Raw genomic sequence first — 15967 nt, 5'->3', positions numbered from 1 at the left:
CAGACTGCCTCATTGCAGTCACACTAAAACAATAAAAGTTTAAGTCAAACAGGTGTTATGCTCACGCTGGTACACGCTGGCCGGCGTCCCGTCCAGGTGATACAGATGCAACATCAACAGCTCAGACACGGGAAAACAAACTTTCCGGACACCGAGCTCAAAGGTTCCATCCACCAATTCACTCATTCAGTGGTTCCATCCACCACCTAGTCCATTCGACGGTTCCATCCACCATCTAGTTTGTCCAATCCATGGTTCCATCCATCATATGTGATCGTTGGTTCCATCCACCAATCCCGTTTTCCTGATGGTTCCATCCACCATCTCGGTCTGACCAATGATTCCATCCACCATTCCTGCTCAATTGATGGTTCCATCCATCATCTCATCGATCTGACGGTTCCATCCACCATCCCGATCGATGCACCCCGATCATTGGCTCCATCCGCCATCCTTTCTTAGCTGATGGTTCCATCCACCATCTTCGCTAAGTGAGGATAATCGAGAGTGAAACACAATCACACAAAACACCACAAAAACATAGGGAAGACAGTGACTTGGTCACCCTTTGACTCAAGAATGAGTCTCCAACACGGCAAATCACATACATCATAGCTAAGCAAACTTCTAGCGAAGACTTGGGTTGCAAGGAAATCTCTTATTGAATATCATCAAGAGGTTACATCTTGTTTCAGAAGTTAAAACAAAAGGTAGCGACCGCTATAACATAGATAAGTGGAATACAATTCCAAAAAAAAAAGGCAAAGCCTCAAGTTCAAAACAAAGCGGTGACAAGGTCACTAACAGAACTAGCCTATTCCCGAGCTAGCTCCCTGGTGTTCTCAACTTCGTCAGCGTTCAGGGTGTACACTCGTCCTGCTGTTACTGGACGCCTTCCTCCTGCAGCATTCAAGGTTGCTCCCGCTTCAACCTTTGGTGCCTTGCAATCCCTTGCCACGTGTCCTGGCTTATTGCAGTTAGAGCACACACTAGGGTCTTCCTTGTAGACATTAGCATAGTGACCCACTTTTCCGCACTTGAAGCAAGTCACGTCCTTCCCTTGGGCTTGGTTACCTTGACCTTCATGGGTTGTCTCATTGGGTGTGTTCTGACCCATAACTCGATTGTTGCCTCGCTGGTAGTCATAAGGCTTCTTCTGAGGTTGTTTCCCTTTACCAAGCCCCTCATAATCTTGATGGCTTGGCCTGATTGGTCCACCCCTTCCTTGCCTACTCCCTCGGCGGTTCTTCATAGCCTCAACTTCTCGGGCCTTCTCGACTAGCACTTGGAATTGCCGAATGCCCAGAGGTCTAACAGCTTCCTCAAGGTCGTAGCGTAGCCCCATCATAAAACGGTTGCACAGATAGGGCTCGTCCACCTGCAGCTGAAAGAATCGGAAATGTTTTGACAGTGCCTCCATCTTGGCGGCATATTCTCCAACAGACATGCCTCCTTGGTGGAGCTTCAGGAATTGGGTTTCTTTCTCTTCCCTTGCAGTCTCAGGGAAGTACTTGTCAAGGAATGCCCTCTTGAAGGTATCCCAAGTGACCACCGTGTTGCTTGCTTCCAATATCTGCCTGGCGCTCCTCCACCAGTACTCGGCGTCACCCAGCAGCGTGTACGTAGCTAGCACCACCTTAGTGTCATCAGGGGTCTGCAGCACTCCAAAGATTTTCTCAAGTTCCTGGATCCAAAGGTCAGCCTTTTCCGGATCCGACTCACCATTGAACCTCGGCGGGTCCTGGCGTTTGAAGTCATTCAACCCCCTAGTCTGAGCTTGAGCTAGCTCCCGAGCTTGTTGCTGAGCCCTCCGAGTATGCTCTTCAGCCTCTCGCTGAGCTTGAGCAGCATTGTTGGCGGCAGTTGCAGCAGCTTGTTGTGCCACCAACTGGGCCAGCTGAGCCACGGCTTGAGCCAATTGTTCGTTAGATGGGTCTTGTCGTGGAGGCATCTTTCAACCTGCACAAGTTTACCATCCAAATTCAAACTTCACATAGAGTCTAAGGACTCCAAGGGTTGAGCATCACAGCAATGAAGCTCCAGACAATCAAACAAGTCAATCAACCATCTTAGCAAACAAGTTCTACCCGACTCTCTCGGACTCAACTCCTAGGGACCACTAACCCAAAGCTCTGGTTTTCTCAACCAAAGCTCTGATACCACAATGTAACGCCCCAATTTCTCGAGGGTCACTTTAGTAACCTTTTTCCAAAAACGTGTGTAAATTTTAACTGAAATAAAAACCTTTTCGAAACATTGCTTACAAATAAAAAGTAGTAACTTGAGAAGTAGACTGAATAATTCATTTTATTAATAAAAGCTTTGGAAGCGTACAATGATTCTTACAAATTACAACATAATGATTAAACTAGTGTTCGACCGCCCCCGAGCCAACACAACAAGAAGGTCTCTAGGTTAGGTTCGAACCCTATAAACAAACTCAGCTCACCCCCAAGTACAGACTCAATTATCACACTCAATACCCGACTCATAGGTCACGTGCCCTCCAAGGCCTCCTCCAGCGCTCGCATCATATCGTCTCGCATCCTCTGCTCTCGCCAATCCCATAGCTGAACCATCAGTCGCGTAGTCGATGTCTCGAGCCTTGCCGTCGTCCACATCAAGCAGATATAAGGTCGCATCTCGACTAATCACACGCATGCTTGTTGTCTAGGCGTTAAACGCCCCAGACAACAAACAACAAACAAGCAAACAAGCAAGGGTCAACTTCTAACACACACACATCATAAGTAGGGTATACTACCCTATCCATCACACTTACTTCACTAAGCTAACATTCACAAATATGGGGACTATATTAAGTTCTAAGGTTCACAAGTATAGGGAACTATCTCATAATTCTAAGTTTCACAAGTATAGGGAACTATCTCATAGTTTATTGTTAGTCAATGCTTGTGCACATGCATGCAGACGCTTTGGATATCCATAAGCCAATCCCTCATGGAAAGGCAGGACGAACACGACTCCACGATCGGGGTTGGACACCTCCAACGCACCGCTGCCCAACAGCTTGATGATCGGGGTTGGACCTCTCCAACGCACTGCCGTTTCACGTTCGTCCTTTGTTCAGGTCCATCCCCTGAACGTCACCACTGACTAGCCCAATCCAGGTCACCAGCCGTGGCCAACCAAGCCCAGTCCAGGTCACTTGGCTCACAAATGCATGCCATGCAAGTCAGTCATCATCACTAGGCCCTAAGCCCATCACGTTCATCTCTTATGAACAACATATCATCGCATAATAACTTGCATGCATAGCAATAAATATAGCTAACACCCTAGGCATATAGGCATGTTCATAATAACACTAGCTAGCATTTATTGCATCATCATATAGCATATCTAGCACATACATCATCAATAGTCCTAGCATCATGCTTGCTAACAATCACAATCACAAACAATTTATCTAGGCCGAGGCCGAAGTTCCCTTACCTTAGTCACAGCAGAACACGTCCTAGGACTTTGGATTTGGCGGGGTCACGCTCGCTCCGAACTTCCTAGTCATGTGGACAGAGTAACGGTACGAATTAGTAGTCGTTTAGCGATAATATATCCTTTCCCCGTCTTTTCAAAAATATTATCTTAAAACCTCGAAAAATCACAACTTTCTCTTTCATAAGATCAAAACCCCTTTTCTAAAATAATTGTTTGAAGATCATAAGAACGTTATAAGAACATCATGAATTTTCTTAAGAAAAACCCCCAAAAACATAAACATTCCTAAGCAACCCGATCAAGATCATTATCTTCTGGTTTTTGCCAGATCAGCTTAAGCTGCAACCACAGAGCATATTGAGAATGGCCTTGCTCAAGGCTTAAAAACTAAAGAAATAAAATAAAAAAATAAATAAAAGAAGACAAGAGAGGGAGAGAGCTCACGGCTAGGGAGAGAGGAGAGCAAGTGAGCTTGTTGTGAAAAATGAGGAGGAGGAGCTCTCTATTTATAGTGAGAGGTGAGAGCAAAGCATTAATTGCTTTTCTTCCTCCCCAAGTGAGGCCCAAAACCGCCCCTCCTTCAGCCCATTCTAGGGTTTCTAGAACTTTCCAAAACTCCCCACCTTTAGCCCTCAAATTTAGGTTTATTTCCTAAATTAAACCCCACAAAAATTAGCATTTAAATCCCTAATTATTTAAAGAAATAAAATCTGAGTCACAAGAGTTTTAAATCAGATTTGGAGGGATCCTTGGAAGCTTTAAAACTTTAGAAATCAATCCCCCATCAAATAGAAAATCAAAGAATCACATCCCTAATTTCTCTCCATCATAAAACCTAGCTAGAAAAGGAAATTTTTGCAAAAGTCTTCTTTTTCCTTCCTCCACTAGTCTGTAAGATCAAGTTTTGATCTAGTAGTACAACTCTATGTTTTGATGATTACAAGTTAACCTTTTGATATGAACAATTGTGGTACTCTAACGTGTTTTTCTTAGTGTGCTATTTACAGGCTCTGACCTCAACTCAATCTCACACAAATCAGAAGCACCGTGTTAAAGAGCGACCCATGCAACGCTTTCGCATTCACCATGTTTAGTATAAACAGTGGAAAAGCTTCAGAAGTTCTGAAGTTATACAAACTTTGATGTGGACTCAGTCACTAGAAGTTCTGAAGATCCAGAAAGTCTGATAACCAAGAAACACTGAAGGCTCAGATATTCTGATGGTGTAGAAGACTCTGAAGATCCAGAAGCTAATTAGTGAAATTCTGATGTCCAGAAGCAAGATACTCTGAAGACCATGTACTTCCCTCTGAGTTCAGAATCAGAAGAAACAATGGTCAGAGGATCTGGGCTTTCCCTCTGACTCTGATCAACCGGCTTCACAAGTTCCAATATGAAGCATTCCCCTGATCAGAAGTCTCCTAGGTTTAAAGGTCAAGTCGCTATCCAAGTACAAAAGCAACTGTACCTTCCTGACGACCTACCTAACAGTCTCAGACATAGCAGAAGCTGGATTTTCCAGAACTGCCCTCCAACGGTAGCATTTTCCATGCAACGCTCAACCCTAATCCTTGGAGTATATAAAGAGGCTGAAGACTGAAAGAAGCGGCTAGAAGCATTCACATACGCGCAAGACAAATTCAAATTCTTCTAAGCTTTCGTTCATCTGAAATTCATTGAGTTTACTATTAGCTTTTTAGAAGCAAATCTCTTGTAAACAATTCTTTGATAAACAGTTTGTTTAGTTCCTTTAGGAGATCAAGGTTGATCGGATCCTAGAGAAGACTAAGAGAGTGAATCTTAGTGTGAGCTAAGTCAGTGTAATTGTTAGTCACTTGTAGGTTTCAAGTGCAGTTGTAACTCTTACCTGATTAGTGGATTGCCTTCATTCTAAGAAGGAAGAAATCACCTTAACGGGTGGACTGGAGTAGCTTGAGTGATTTATCAAGTGAACCAGGATAAAATCCTTGTGTGCTTTTCTATCTCTTATCTTTAGCACTTAAGTTCTCGAAAGATTTGTCAAAATCTTTAAGGTGGAAGCTTTATCTTGAAAACGTTATTCAAACCCCCCCTTTCTACCGTTTTTCATACCTTCAATTGGTATCAGAGCGCAAGTTCTGATTACCACACCTAACAGTGTTCAGTGATCCGGGCCGGTGTGAAAAACAATGGCTGCCACCACCAGTGAAACTCAAAGAGATGGTTACAATGCAAAGCCTCCTATGTTCGACGGTCAAAGGTTCGAATACTGGAAAGATAGACTGGAAAGTTTCTTTCTGGGTTTCGATGCAGATCTGTGGGATATTATTGTGGATGGCTACGAGCGTCCAGTTGATGCAGATGGCAAGAAGATCCCAAGGTCAGAGATGACTGCAGATCAAAAGAAGCTGTATTCACAACATCACAAAGCAAGAGCAATTCTTCTAAGTGCTATTTCCTATGAAGAGTACCAGAAGATTACAGATCGTGAGTTTGCGAAAGGCATTTTCGAATCTCTGAAGATGTCTCATGAAGGAAACAAGAAAGTCAAAGAATCAAAGGCATTGTCTTTGATCCAAAAGTATGAATCCTTCATCATGGAGCCAAATGAGTCCATTGAAGAAATGTTCTCCAGATTTCAGTTGCTTGTAGCTGGCATACGACCTCTCAACAAGAGCTACACAACAAAAGATCATGTCATAAGGGTCATCAGGTGTCTTCCTGAAAGTTGGATGCCTTTAGTGACTTCAATAGAGCTCACGAGAGATGTTGAGAATATGAGTTTAGAAGAACTCATCAGCATTTTGAAATGCCATGAGCTGAAGCGCTCAGAGATGCAAGATCTGAGGAAAAAGTCCATAGCCTTGAAATCTAAATCTGAAAAGGCTAAGGCTGAGAAGTCAAAACCTCTTCAAGCTGAAGAAGAGGAATCTGAAGAAGCATCTGAAGATTCTGATGAAGATGAGCTGACTCTGATCTCCAAGAGACTCAATCGCATCTGGAAGCACAGGCAGAGCAAATACAAAGGCTCTGGAAAGGCAAAAGGAAAGTCTGAATCCTCAGGTCAGAAGAAGTCCTCACTTAAGGAAGTCACATGCTTTGAGTGCAAAGAATCAGGGCACTACAAAAGTGACTGTCCAAAGTTGAAGAAGGACAAGAAGCCAAAGAAGCACTTCAAGACAAAGAAGAGTCTGATGGTGACATTTGATGAATCAGAGTCAGAGGATGTTAACTCTGATGGTGAAGTCCAAGGACTCATGGCTATTGTCAAAGACAAGGAAGCAGAGTCAAAGGGAGCTGTTGACTCTGACTCAGAATTAGAAGGAGATCCTAACTCAGACGATGAAAATGAGGTATTCGCTTCCTTCTCTACCTCTGAACTGAAACATGCTTTGTCTGATATCATGGATAAATATAACTCCTTATTGTCTAAGCATAAGAAGCTGAAAAAGGACTTATCTGCTGTTTCCAAGACTCCTTCTGAACATGAGAAAATTATTTCTGATTTGAAAAATGATAATCATGCTTTGATCAATTCTAACTCTGTGCTTAAGAACCAGATTGCTAAGTAAGAAGAAATTGTTGCCTGTGATGCCTCTGATTGTAGAAATGAGTCTAAGTATGAAAAGTCTTTTCAAAGATTCCTAGCTAAAAGCGTGGATAGAAGCTTAATGGCTTCAATGATCTATGGCGTAAGCAGAAATGGAATGCATGGCATTGGCTATTCTAAACCAATTAGAAATGAGCCCTCTGTGTCTAAAGCTAAATCCTTGTATGAATGCTTTGTTCCCTCTGGTACCATATTGCCTGATCCTTTACCTGCTAAAGTTGCTAAAAACCCTCTTAAAAAGGGATCCTTCTCTATGACTAAATATCATGCAAATATTCCTTTAAAATATCATGTTGAGACACCCAAGGTGATCAGAACCTTTGGGGTAACTAACAAGAGAGGACCCAGAAAGTGGGTACCTAAGGACAAGATTATCTATGTTGCAGATATCCTTGATAGCTCCACTGAAACACCAATCATGGTATCTGGACAGTGGATGCTCGCGTCACATGACGGGAGAAAGGCGTATATTCCGAGAGCTGAAACTTAAGCCTGGAGGCGAAGTTGGCTTTGGAGGAAATGAAAAGGGTAAAATTGTTGGTACTGGTACTATTTGTGTAGATAGTAGTCCATGCATTGATAATGTGTTATTGGTAGATGGCTTAACACATAACTTATTGTCTATAAGTCAATTAGCTGACAAGGGTTATGATGTTATATTCAATCAAAAGTCCTGCCGGGCTGTAAGTCAAATCGATGGCTCTGTTCTGTTTAACAGCAAGAGGAAGAACAACATTTATAAGATCAGATTATCTGAGTTGGAGGCTCAGAATGTGAAGTGCCTTCTGTCTGTTAATGAAGAGCAGTGGGTATGGCATAGACGGTTAGGGCATGCCAGTATGAGAAAGATTTCTCAGCTGAGCAAGCTAAACCTTGTCAGGGGCTTACCCAATCTGAAGTTCGCTTCAGACGCTCTTTGTGAAGCATGTTAGAAAGGCAAATTCACAAAAGTCCCTTTCAAGGCAAAGAATGTTGTCTCAACCTCAAGGCCGTTGGAACTTCTGCATATCGACCTTTTTGGACCAGTGAAAACTGAGTCTATAGGTGGCAAGAGATATGGGATGGTTATCGTTGATGACTATAGCCGCTGGACATGGGTAAAGTTTCTAACCCGCAAGGATGAGTCTCATGCTGTGTTCTCTACCTTCATTGCTCAAGTGCAAAACGAGAAGGCTTGTAGGATTGTGCGTGTCAGAAGTGACCATGGTGGAGAGTTTGAGAATGACAAGTTTGAGAGTCTGTTTGATTCGTATGGAATTGCACATGATTTCTCTTGTCCCAGAACTCCTCAACAAAATGGTGTTGTTGAGAGGAAGAACAGAACTCTTCAGGAGATGGCTAGAACCATGCTCCAAGAAACTGGCATGGCCAAGCACTTTTGGGCAGAGGCAGTAAATACAGCATGTTACATTCAGAACAGAATCTCTGTGAGACCAATTCTGAATAAGACTCATTATGAATTGTGGAAGAACATAAAACCCAACATTTCTTATTTTCATCCTTTTGGCTGTGTTTGTTATGTTCTCAATACTAAGGATAGATTGCATAAATTTGATGCTAAGTCTTCTAAGTGTCTATTACTTGGTTATTCTGATAGATCTAAAGGCTTTAGATTTTACAATACTGATGCTAAGACTATTGAAGAGTCTATTCATGTTAGATTTGACGATAAGCTTGACTCTGACCAGTCAAAGCTAGTTGAGAAGTTTGCAGATTTAAGCATTAATGTTTCTGACAAAGGCAAAGCTCCAGAGGAAGCTGAGCCAGAGGAAGATGAACCAGAGGAAGAAGCTGGTCCCTCTAACTCACAAACTCTGAAGAAGAGCAGAATCACTGCAGCTCACCCTAAGGAATTGATTCTGGGCAATAAAGACGAACCAGTCAGAACCAGATCAGCCTTCAGACCCTCTGAAGAGACCTTGCTCAGTCTGAAAGGATTGGTGTCCTTAATTGAACCCAAGTCCATAGATGAAGCTCTTCAGGACAAGGATTGGATTCTGGCCATGGAAGAAGAATTGAATCAATTCTCCAAGAACGATGTTTGGAGTTTAGTGAAGAAGCCTGAGAGTGTCCATGTAATTGGAACAAAATGGGTATTCAGAAACAAGCTGAATGAGAAAGGAGATGTAGTCAGAAACAAGGCAAGGCTAGTTGCTCAAGGCTACAGCCAGCAGGAAGGAATAGACTACACTGAAACATTTGCTCCTGTAGCAAGACTGGAGGCAATCAGACTGTTGATCTCTTTTTCAGTGAATCACAACATAGTTCTACATCAGATGGACGTGAAGAGTGCCTTCCTAAATGGTTATATTTCAGAGGAAGTCTATGTTCATCAACCCCCAGGTTTTGAAGATGAGAAGAAACCAGACCATGTGTTCAAATTGAAGAAGTCACTCTATGGTCTGAAGCAAGCTCCCAGAGCATGGTATGAGAGACTCAGTTCATTCCTTCTGGAGAATGAGTTTGTAAGGAGTAAAGTAGATACAACTCTCTTTTGCAAGACTTATAAAGATGATATCTTAATTGTGCAAATTTATGTTGATGATATTATATTTGGTTCTGCTAATCAATCTCTATGCAAAGAATTTTCTGAGATGATGCAGGCTGAATTTGAGATGAGTATGATGGGAGAATTAAAGTACTTTCTGGGAATACAAGTTGATCAAACACCAGAAGGAACATATATCCATCAGAGCAAGTACACTAAAGAACTTCTGAAGAAGTTCAATATGCTGGAATCTACAGTGGCCAAGACTCCAATGCATCCTACATGCATTCTGGAGAAAGAAGATAAAAGTGGTAAAGTATGTCAGAAGCTCTATCGTGGCATGATAGGTTCACTTCTATACTTAACTGCATCTAGGCCAGACATACTATTTAGTGTTCATTTATGTGCTCGTTTCCAATCAGATCCAAGGGAAACCCACTTAACTGCTGTTAAGAGGATCCTAAGGTATCTGAAAGGCACCACTAACCTTGGCTTGATGTATAAGAAAACATCAGAGTATAAGCTTTCAGGTTATTGTGATGCTGATTATGCTGGAGATAGAACAGAGAGAAAAAGTACTTCTGGAAATTGTCAATTTCTGGGAAGCAATCTAGTCTCATGGGCAAGCAAGAGGCAATCAACCATTGCACTATCAACTGCAGAGGCAGAATATATCTCAGCAGCAATATGCAGCACTCAGATGCTCTGGATGAAATATCAGCTGGAGGATTATCAGATCCTTGAGAGCAATATCCCAATTTATTGTGATAACACTGCTGCAATCTCATTGAGTAAGAATCCTATCTTGCATTCAAGGGCAAAGCACATTGAGGTAAAGTATCACTTTATTAGAAATTATGTACAGAAGGGCGTACTTCTTCTGAAGTTTGTTGATACTGACCATCAATGGGCAGATATCTTTACAAAGCCCTTAGCAGAGGATAGATTTAATTTTATTCTGAAAAATCTGAACATGGACTTTTGTCCAGAGTGAAGATGGATCAGAACCTCTGACTATGATACTTCTTGATCAGAAGATGTCTAGTCCAGAAGGTAACTCAATCAGAGTGTGTGTACCCATTGGTACTGACTCTGAAGCTGAGACAGCAACACGTGTGTCAGTATTTCTGATGCATAGTTCCTTGTGCCCGTGTGACAGTTTGTCATGATTGCGTGTAGATGTGCTTCTCTCCTGTGTGTGATATGTGTATTTACTGTTACTATCTATCTTTAATCTTCAACCGTTGATTTTAAATTGCTTTTTGAATGAACAACGATTATTTGTCAAAACCCACTATACACACACGATCTCCTTCACTTTCGGTTTTTACTCTCTCTCTCTTGCTATTTCAAAAACCGCTTATCCTCGATTTCTCTCTCGATCTCTCTTCATCTTTCAACCTTCATCTTCTACCTAAACCTTCAACCGCTTCAAAAATGGTGAGTCAAACCAGAAGAGCTACTGCAGATGCAACCCAGTTCCCTCATATGGTAGTTGGTCTAGCAACGGGTCAAAGGGGCCCTGAGAATCCGACTCAAGATCAAGGTCAAGCTCAAGAGCAGATTATTCCGATTGCAGAACGGGGCTGTGCCGTTCACTGCGTATATGCTCCTGAAGAACTTCTGTAACACCCCGAGTTCGGTGGCGTCACTTTAGTAACCAAAATAAACTTAATGCGGAAAAACGTGAATATTTTTTTTTTATAATAATAACTAAGACAAGACGGAATTAAATAAAACCCAACAATAACAAAAAAATCAGAACTAATATACAATATATAAACAGCCCCCGCTGTAGTAGCAACCTCGTCACGAGTAACCTCCAGTGACGGAAAGAAAAGTGCAACGCCCGTAGGCAATATATACAAACCAAATAAAAAGGTGAAGTGTCCGCAACACCACCCCTCAAAACTGAGAATAAGTCAGCCCAGATGGCCTAAAACAAGACCTCCTAAGTCCAACCAACTCCCTGTGATTCCCGTAAAGAAACCACACAAAAAGCTATAGGTGGGAAACTACCCTGTTCCCAAAGGAACAAATGATGTTCAGAGCTAGGACTCTACTCCTACACTAATCCCATCTCGAGGAGCTCACACTAACACTCAATCCTACATGCTAGCATGATCGTCGTCCGAATTCGAAATCCAGAACGACCTAGTCTACATACACCATCCATCCTCCTCTCGCAACCGCGATACGCTCCAGTTCCTGCATCTCAACCCTAGTCCCTCCCGAAGGATGAACCATCATGAATCAGCCCGCCAAAGACATCTGACAAAGGGCGTTTGTTCGCCAAAGCACACACAGAAGACGCGAGGGTTAACTCCAAAGAATTATATAAATAATACCACCAATAGATACCATTAAAGGATTAGCCACTTAGGCTTATAACTAGGGATAACATCCTAGGGTTGCATTATTCCACAAAGAATATAACGACAGTAAAACACAGTTAACATGCATCAAGTAGAACTAACAAGTATCAAACACACTCATCACTAAGTCTGTATGCATGTGGCATGAAATGATATGCAGGTTAACCCAGTTAACCACATGCATTCCGGAAAAGGGATGGACATCAAACGGATCAATCCTAGCACCAGCAACGGTGGGACCATTTCTGCCCGCGTGCCTCTTATACCACACAAAGGTAGCCAGATCAGCAGTAAACCCGTAGGTCTACCATTTCGGTCTGCTACTAAGAGTCACCTAGCAGCGCTCTTACGCGGAAATCCTGGTCTTATAACCAATTTTGGAATCCGCCGTGGTCCGGTATCTCGCCGTGTTTAAACCACTTAATGAGTGCATGCAATGCAGTGATTAGCCAAACAACGTCTCCGACCTCACTCGACACGTCGCCACGTGTTCTAGCTAAATTAATGTCTCTAAAAGCTTACCCTAAGGTAAAGTCGATTCTGCGACAAAATACAATAATCATAAAATGAGTGCAACCACTCACGATGACTCTTCGGGTCATCAATGCTCTCACGAAGTCTCACGCTTCAGTGAAGTTTCATGCTCTCACAAGGTCTCACGCCTCAGTGGAGTTCCATGCTTTCCACAAGGTCTCACGCCTCAGTGGAGTATCCCGCATTCACAAGGTCTCACGCCTCAGTGAAGCTTCATGCTGTTCACGAGGTCTCACGCCTCAGTGAAGATCCATGCTTTCCACAAGGTCTCACGCCTCAGTGGAGTATCACGCATTCACAAGGTCTCACGCCTCATTGAAGCTTCTCGGCTCATCCCTTGGATGGCTAACAAACTGCTCAACGAGCGAAGGAGTACCAACATACTCAGAACTTACCAAACTCCTCAACACTTGGATCCGACGACACTTCTCGTTTTCCAAAAACTAAGGTTTGCATCCGAAGCTTCCTTTCGAGTTTATTATCTTTATTTAAAGATTTAGAGGTTGTTTAATGTCTTATGAGTTTTCTTTTCAAAATAATATCCTTTTTAGTCTTATCGAAATTCCTATAAGTTCTCGGGATCTCCTAATCCCCAAATGACTCCAGAGAATGTCTCGATCCATACACATCATAACAAGGCCCGAATCTCATCCGTCCTATCAAACTTTCTCAAAACTCTCAAATAAAAATCGGCATGACCTGCCCGCTATTCTCACGATTCAGAATCTCAGTTTCTAGTGCAAAGCATATTTAAATCATCACAATCAACAACATGTCATATATCCATAAATCGCATCATAAACACTTAGCACTTAGCATATAAAGCATGCACCACACATCCTAGATTACCCACATAGCACATAGCATGAAGATTCAATCTCAAAAGCATTCAGTAGATTCATCATCTACATTGTCAGCCGAAGCCTCAGAAAACATTTTCCAATCACACACAATCCAGTGCATAAACAGTAAACAATGTCGAAAACATCGACCCTAAGCATTAACTAGAGATTCAGTGAGAAGCCCTCACCTGTAGATTCTCCAGAGTTATCTCCTAAAGTTCCTTCACAATCAAAGCCTTGCTCCTCTGGGAATTCCTCAAAATCACCTTTAGAGCAAAACCACAGAAATACTATCATAATCTATCGAAAACTAAGCTATCGATACTTACTAAGGTTACTCGAAGTAATCTATACTCGAAGGTACGATAATCTAGCGCGAAAAGACAAGTTTTCGGAAAAGGAAATTTCCTCCTCCCCCTTTAATAGCTCACGGCCACTTTTGGTAATTGTAAGGTTCGGTTTTTCTTCGATCAAACTTGGTTCCTATGCTATCATTAGCCGTAACTAAGGGTATTCTGAACTCGGAAAAATTATCAGATCAAAAACTGTCTCAGGGGTATTTTGGTCATGATTTTTAACTTAGGAATTTCAAAACTGAAATCCCAAAAACCAAATTTTTCAGGGACGTCACCAACGGCGTTTATGACAACTAATCCTACTAGCACTAAGCTAAGGCGATAGTTTTCAGCCTAAAGGTTGAAGCTTTACACCAAAAACTCCAAAAATGGGTATTTTAGGCTCAAATTGATTCTGGCGGAATTCCGGCGACATAACGGAAAATCTAACCCGGCAGAAGTGATCTTGGGCGCATAAGGAAGAGGTTTAGAATCAGAAATGAAAGATTCAGGATAGTTTTGCAAAAACCCATAAACTATCCACTCAGAAAACTCTACAGAAAAGCTATGGAAAAAGCGATCGGAGGTAAGGATTAGCGACTATACCTCGAAGCCTTGAAGTAGCAACTAACGGATCAACGATCAAGCAAGCGATGAACAAAATTCTTCTTCCTTCTTCCTTGTTCTTGGCCGCGGGTTTGAGGAGAGAAAATGGAGGAAAATTTGAGTTTTTCTTCCTTTCTTTGCTATATATAAAGGTTGGAAATTCGCGGGAAAATGAAAGTTTCGCGAATCTGATTTTTCCGGCGTCATTCTCCGGGAATTCTAAGATAGGTTTTGGCGAAAGAATTCCAAAACTAAAATGAGGTCTCTTTGTATTTTTGGCAACTAAAGCATAGTCGGTATAAAACTATTTTACCCGATAAGTTGCTTTTTGCATCGGATGTCGGAATGGAAAACTTCCTTCTGAAGAAAGATTGAAATCATCAAGAGAAATGGGTGTACGCGTGTAGAATCTTCATTTGAAGCTCTGAATAGAAAAAGTCCCCATAGTCGGGTGATTCTAGGGTTTTGAAATACCAGGGATTCGGTTTCGGCAAACTTCCGATGATTGGAATCGGACGTTCGTAGATCCTAGAGTTTCGCCTCGAAATGATTGTGATATATGGAAAAAGAGAAGTTCTAACATTTCTCTGAAGATTTTTGGAATTAACTTCCATCGTGCCTAAAAGTGAAAACTAGCTATATTCTAGGGTTTCTGACCTAGGTTTAAGCGTATAACGATCGTGCTATAATTTAAATCGACTTCAATACGATCCTCAGACTTTTCCTGAACTTTCTCCTTCATAAATTTATTTCATTTGGTAAACTCTAGTTCAGGTTTCCCTTCACAATACATCAACCCTAATCGTAAATGGAAATCTCTTCCACTGATCCTAAGCTTAAAATCTTGGGTCTTACAACTTCAAGTCCTGGCAGAATGGAGATTCGACCTCGACAACCTTGCTACAAATGGGTATGATCTTCGTCCTGAAGTCCAAGTTCAAGGTTGGGGAAATTACTTCAACAGGCTTCGAGGACCGGTGTATGATAAACTGATCAAGGAATTCTGGAAGCACGCCGACTGCGATGATACTCAGGTGGTATCTCACATTCTTGGAAGAAAGATCATCATCACAGAGAAGTCTTTCGTGAACTTGCTGGGTGCAGAAACTGCTTTTGGGTATCGTTTCCAATTCACTGAATCGAAGCTGAAACCCAAGACGAAGGATGAGACCAACAAGGCCCTGTACACCAATTACAAACCGGGCAAGACGAATTACAAAGTGATGGACCTTCATCCCAAGCTCAGGATCTGGCACAAGATTTTGCTCCACTGCATAAACCAGAGACCAAAGGGCAGTTCCCCAGACTACATCAACTTCAACCAGAAGGCGATGTTGTTCTTCATCCAAGACAAGAAGAAGATCTGCCTTCCCTACTTCCTGTTCTCTTACTTGAAGGAATGTATCCGGAAGTCTCGTACCACTGCCTCCATCAAGTCAGCAATCAAGTATATTCCCTTCGGGAGACTGTTGTCTGATCTCTTCATTGAGAGTGGCCTCATTCAAGATCTGATAAATGCTGGATGCACAGAGGATCTGACCACCATTGTCAGTGATGTCTTCACTGCAAATTCACTAAAGAAAATGGGCCTAGTCAAGAAGAAGATTGCTCCTGCCCATGAAGACACTTCTTCTGAGATCAGAAGTAGAAGGGTGCCTCTGAATGACTACCCTCTGTGGACACAGGCAGACAATCCTGAAGCCATTAGGTGCTATGTTGAAGACCTAAGGGCTCAAGGA

General features: G+C 42.2%; 1 protein-coding gene across 1 annotated transcript; it reads right to left on the bottom strand.

Moving 5' to 3' along the window:
* Positions 1–814: 814 nt before the first annotated feature.
* On the bottom strand, positions 815–1951 carry LOC130731987 (uncharacterized). Its single transcript, XM_057584135.1, has one exon. The coding sequence runs from the start codon at positions 1949–1951 to the stop codon at positions 815–817; it is 1137 nt and encodes a 378-aa protein (XP_057440118.1).
* Between the last annotated feature and the right edge of the window lie 14016 nt (positions 1952–15967).

This window comes from Lotus japonicus, chromosome 1 (assembly GCF_012489685.1).
Source record: "Lotus japonicus ecotype B-129 chromosome 1, LjGifu_v1.2".
NCBI classification, from domain to species: domain Eukaryota; kingdom Viridiplantae; phylum Streptophyta; class Magnoliopsida; order Fabales; family Fabaceae; genus Lotus; species Lotus japonicus.
This window is presented reverse-complemented; position numbering and strand designations above follow the sequence as displayed.

Bases quoted from the DNA above. Each gene is read 5' to 3' on its own strand.
- LOC130731987 (XM_057584135.1), bottom strand. From the start codon at position 1,951: ATGCCTCCACGACAAGACCCATCTAACGAACAATTGGCTCAAGCCGTG.